The 4581-nt window shown below is 46.2% G+C and overlaps 1 protein-coding gene across 1 annotated transcript in view; it reads left to right on the top strand.

Annotated features, from left to right (window-relative positions):
- The first annotated feature begins 2578 nt into the window (after positions 1-2578).
- Dlat (dihydrolipoamide S-acetyltransferase) overlaps positions 2579-4581 on the top strand; it is a 30595-nt gene continuing 28592 nt past the window's right edge. The window contains exons 1-4 of the mRNA XM_005347312.2: positions 2579-2922; positions 3334-3435; positions 4008-4132; positions 4283-4427. Of these exons, the coding sequence (XP_005347369.1) occupies positions 2647-2922; positions 3334-3435; positions 4008-4132; positions 4283-4427 (648 nt within the window). The 5' untranslated portion in view covers positions 2579-2646. The remainder of the gene's footprint in view (positions 2923-3333; positions 3436-4007; positions 4133-4282; positions 4428-4581) is intronic.

The following is a 4581-nucleotide window of genomic DNA, read 5'->3' as shown; positions in this document are numbered from 1 at the left end:
CTCAGTCTCAGAAGGTTTGCTTATGCTAGGCAAGTAGACCAGGCTGGTCTTGAACTCACAGAGATCCGCCTGCCTCTGCCTCCCGAGTGCTGGGATTAAAGGCGTGCGCCACCACCGCCCGGCTTAACCTGTATGTTTTTGTGAGGGAGTTGGATCCATAGGAACTTGAGTTACAAATGGCTGTGAGCTGCCATGTGGGTGCTGGGAATTGAACCTGGGTCCTCTGGAAGAGCTGCCAGTGCTAACTGCTGAGCCATCGCTCCAGCTCCAAACTCAGGACTTGATGCATGCTAAGCAAACACTTTTCCAACTGGGTTACATTCCCAGCCCTAATATATTTTAAAATGTAATTATTCACGTGTATGTGTTGAATAGACATGGTCATTGTCATAGTATAATTTTGTTTGTTGTTTGTTTTTGGAGACAGGGTTTCTCAGTTACAAAGAAACAGAACTAGCGCTGTAGAACAAGCTGGCCTCAAACTCAGAGATCTATCTGCCTCTGACTCCTGAGTTCTGGGATTAAAGCTGTGTGCCACCACTACCTGGCGTATAAATTTTTTATACATGGTATTGAGTTCATAAAGACATTCTTATCCAGTATATAATATATTTTGAATATATTTCTTTCCATACCTTCTTAACCCTCCTCTCTTCCCCTTCCCATAATCCATTTTCCTTCATTTCCATGTCTATAAGTGAATATAAAGTCAAGGATCCCAAATGAGAGAAAATATACCAGATTTATCTTTCTGAGACTGAATTAATTTGCTTAATTAAGTTGCATCCATGTTGTGAATGACAAAACTTCATTATCTGTGACTGAAACAGTTACACTGTGTATATACCAGGTTTGGGTTAGCCAATTCTTTAGGATGGACACACAGTTTAGCCCTAGAGTGAGCTATTGTGTGTGAACTGGGCTGCAATGTAAGTGAAGAGCTGAGATAGGAGCTAAATTGGCTGAGTATAAATATTTTCAGAGTTGTTTGGTATTTTGATCTATGACTGTCAATGCTGAGAATGTTGTTCCATATGAATATGTAGCACATGAGCTGGCAAGATGGCTCAGATGTGAAGGGCACTGGCACATACACACCAAGAAAATAAATGTAATAAAAAAATTAAAAATATATAACATAAAATGTGTACTTAGGGACATTTCAGAAACTACTGGAAATCTGTCCTAATCTCAAACACAAACCAGCTTCAGCAATTTTAATATTCAAATATTTTAAGACTCTGACCCAAAAAATACACTGCTATAACTTTTTACACGCTAAGAAATAACTATGGGAAAATGCCTTTGTTTTCTGTAATCAAACCATTATGTTCACATAAGAGCAGAAAACTTTGTAGAGTAAAACCAACGCGAATCATGCCATAGTGATGAATCTGTGCCAAGGTGTTTCAAGCAGTGTTGGCTGACCTTGTGTGACCCGGGGGTCATGACAGTGCAAAGTGCACCGTTGTCCTCAGAGCCAAGGCAGCAGCGAAGGAAAGGGACGCAGGCAGTGTAGGCAACAGCACCGAGAAACAACCTAATTTGTGTGGTTGTTTTCGGAAACTTTTCACTGTTGCCATTTTTTATTTTTGACGCCCAAAATTGTTATCCACAGTTTAAGAAATCTTTTTATATTGAGTTCACACAATAGAAATGGTGTGAATGCATTTTGCAAAGTTGTATCTTAATTTTTTTTTAAGGTAGGGTCTCACCATGTAGTCCAAGTGGCTTAGAACTTGCTATACAGACCAGACTGACCTGGAACTTAGTAAGCCACCTGTCTCTCGCCTCTGGAATGCTGTTACTAAAGACATGTGCTAACATGTCCGGTGTGTTTTTAAAATCTTTTCGCTATTTAAGAGGAAACGGCGGTAATCTGGGGGTAATATAACCATTTTCGCAAACAAGTATTTTTATACATGGAATATATATAATTAGTCCTTTGAGACAAACTCGAAATGTGAAAATGTACCTAACTTTTGGATGTCCTTCATACCATTTGGCTGAAAACCCTGCTGCTTCCAGTTCGGGTGGGTTAGGGACCTGACGTCTTTGCAACCTAGGGCAGCCTGCAAGGGGCGGGGTCTGCAGCCAAGGGGACACCCCCTGAACCCCAGAGGTCACTCGTGGGGCCTTTCTTCCTCCAACTTTCGGGGGTATGCTTCCTGACCTCAACCATTGACCTAAAGCTTTGGATTGCTGTCGGCCCAGGCTCCTTTCCCAGCTTTTTCTTAAAGAAGGGTGTTCCCTTTGGCACTGCTTCCCCAAGAGTGGAGGCTTCAGCGGGGGTCCAACTCTCCCGTCTCTTTGGCCACCACCTTAGCTCGGGCCGTGCTCCCCATGCCCTGCGACACCTCTCCTAGGGTCACCAACATCCCTGACCCTTTCCCGTTTCATCCAAACGTGCGTTGCCCGCGACTGCCTCGAAGCACAACTGTCTCTGCGGATCCTAAGCTGTGACCCCGGTCCGTCCCGGGTGTCCCAGCCCGGGTCCCCGCGCTGTGCGTTCCGGCCGCCACTCCAAGAAGCCGCTTTTACGACACTGCGCGACCGCAGGGCGCGGCTGACGGCAGAGCCGCGCTGCTCTTGGAGAGGTCACTCCGGAGACGGCGGAGGTTTTTTGGTGTGGGGGTCGGTGGCAGGATGTGGCGCGTCTGTGCGCGGAGGGCGCAGAGTGCAGTGCCCAGGGCTGGAATCAGGCCTCGGTGGGCAGTCTTGAAGGAAGACCCCGGGGCCCCGTACGGGAGCCCGCGGGTCGGCCCGGCTGCGGCTCGATGCAGCAGCGGGACCCCGAGCTATGGGGTCCGCTTGCTGTGTGGCTGGAGCTCCGGCTCGGACACCGCGCCGCGTAACCGCTTACTGCGGCAGCTCCTGGGGTCTCCCGGCCGTCGCTCTTACAGCCTTCCCCCGCACCAGAAGGTGAGTGCTCCACCCCGGACCCCGTTGTCCTTCAGAGCCGGTTCCTTGACGTGGGGGAATCCCCCTTGAGAGGCCTCTTTGAGCCAGCTCCCTTCAGGATCTATTACCGTTTTGCCCAAGACCTTCCCAGTGAGGATCTAGTCCATTGAAAGAGCTTCAAGCCTGGGGCTGTATGCAAAAGGTCTGTGGATTCTCACGTGCTTTCTCAGATCCACTGGACTGACTGGAGGATCAACCTGCCACTGAAAGATGTGAACTTCTAGGGTGCAGGAACCCCCTTTGTATCCCCCAGTGACCAGTTTGTAATGAAGACTCAGTGAATTCTTTGCCTGGAATTGAATGGAATGAAACTCTAAACCGCACCGAGAGTTAAGTATCCTGGTTTAAATTGTGATTCTTTTTCTCCTCCAGGTTCCGTTGCCTTCCCTTTCTCCTACGATGCAGGCAGGCACTATAGCCCGCTGGGAAAAAAAAGAAGGGGAAAAAATCAGTGAGGGTGAGCTAATTGCAGAGGTAAGTTTTACAGTACGGTTTTAAGGGAGTGACATTGTTAAGTAGACTGAGCCTAACTTCTGGTTAACTCCTTTATGTTTAAGCAACTTTTATTTTTTCCTCCCACAGTTATTAGAGATGACTAGTTAGATAACTTGTGAACAACTTAGCTAAACTGACTGTTTTTGAGACAGGGTTTCACTATGTAACTCTGGCTGGCCTGCAACTGTCAGAGATCTGTCGTCTTCTGCCACCGAATACCCAAAATGTTTTTTAAACCATTCTTTCCAGTCTGTGGCAGTGGGTTTATCTTCATATAAAATTCTAGACACCTTCAAATTATCTGTATGTTGGCAGTACAAACTTAAGCTAATGCTTTTTTTTTTTTTTTTTTTTTTTTTTTTTTTTTTTTTTTTTTTTTTGGTTTTTCGAGACAGGGTTTCTCTGTGGTTTTGGAGCCTGTCCTGGAACTAGCTCTTGTAGACCAGGCTGGTCTCGAACTCACAGAGATCCGCCTGCCTCTGCCTCCCAAGTGCTGGGATTAAAGGCGTGCGCCACCACCGCCCGGCTAAGCTAATGCTTTTTGTTAAAAGGTTGAAACTGATAAAGCCACTGTTGGATTTGAGAGCTTGGAGGAGTGCTATATGGCAAAGATCCTTGTTGCCGAAGGAACCAGGGATGTTCCAGTTGGGTCCATCATCTGTATCACAGTAGAAAAGTGAGTGAAACCCCTTGTAATTTGTGGACATTGGTGCTTCCAGAGCATTCTCACTCACAGTGGAAGTTACAGACTTCTGAAGATGTGCTGGGAGGTGGGGACTGGATTTGGTTTATAACTTCTATATACATATGTGCTTTTTCTTCTTAGGCCTGAGGATATTGAGGCCTTTAAAAATTATACATTGGATTCAGCAGCAGCTACCCCACAGGCAGCCCCAGCCCCAGCGGCTTCTGCTACTCCAGCTGCACCTTCTGCAAAGGCTCCTGGTAGCTCGTATCCTCCTCACATGCAGGTAAGGCCCAGATTCCGCATGTTGGCTCCTGATGAATCTTATTTACATTTTTTTTTATGAGTGGTGATTGCATCCTGAAAACTTTTCATTAAAACAATCAGTGTTTGCCATTTGCCAGAATACAGATATTTAACTGTGAAACTTGACAACTTTT

The sequence above is a fragment of the Microtus ochrogaster genome, chromosome 5 (genome assembly GCF_000317375.1).
Source record: "Microtus ochrogaster isolate Prairie Vole_2 chromosome 5, MicOch1.0, whole genome shotgun sequence".
Taxonomy (NCBI): Eukaryota; Metazoa; Chordata; class Mammalia; order Rodentia; family Cricetidae; genus Microtus; species Microtus ochrogaster.
Note: the sequence above shows the minus strand (reverse complement) of the source record. Positions and strands in the feature narration are given on the sequence as shown.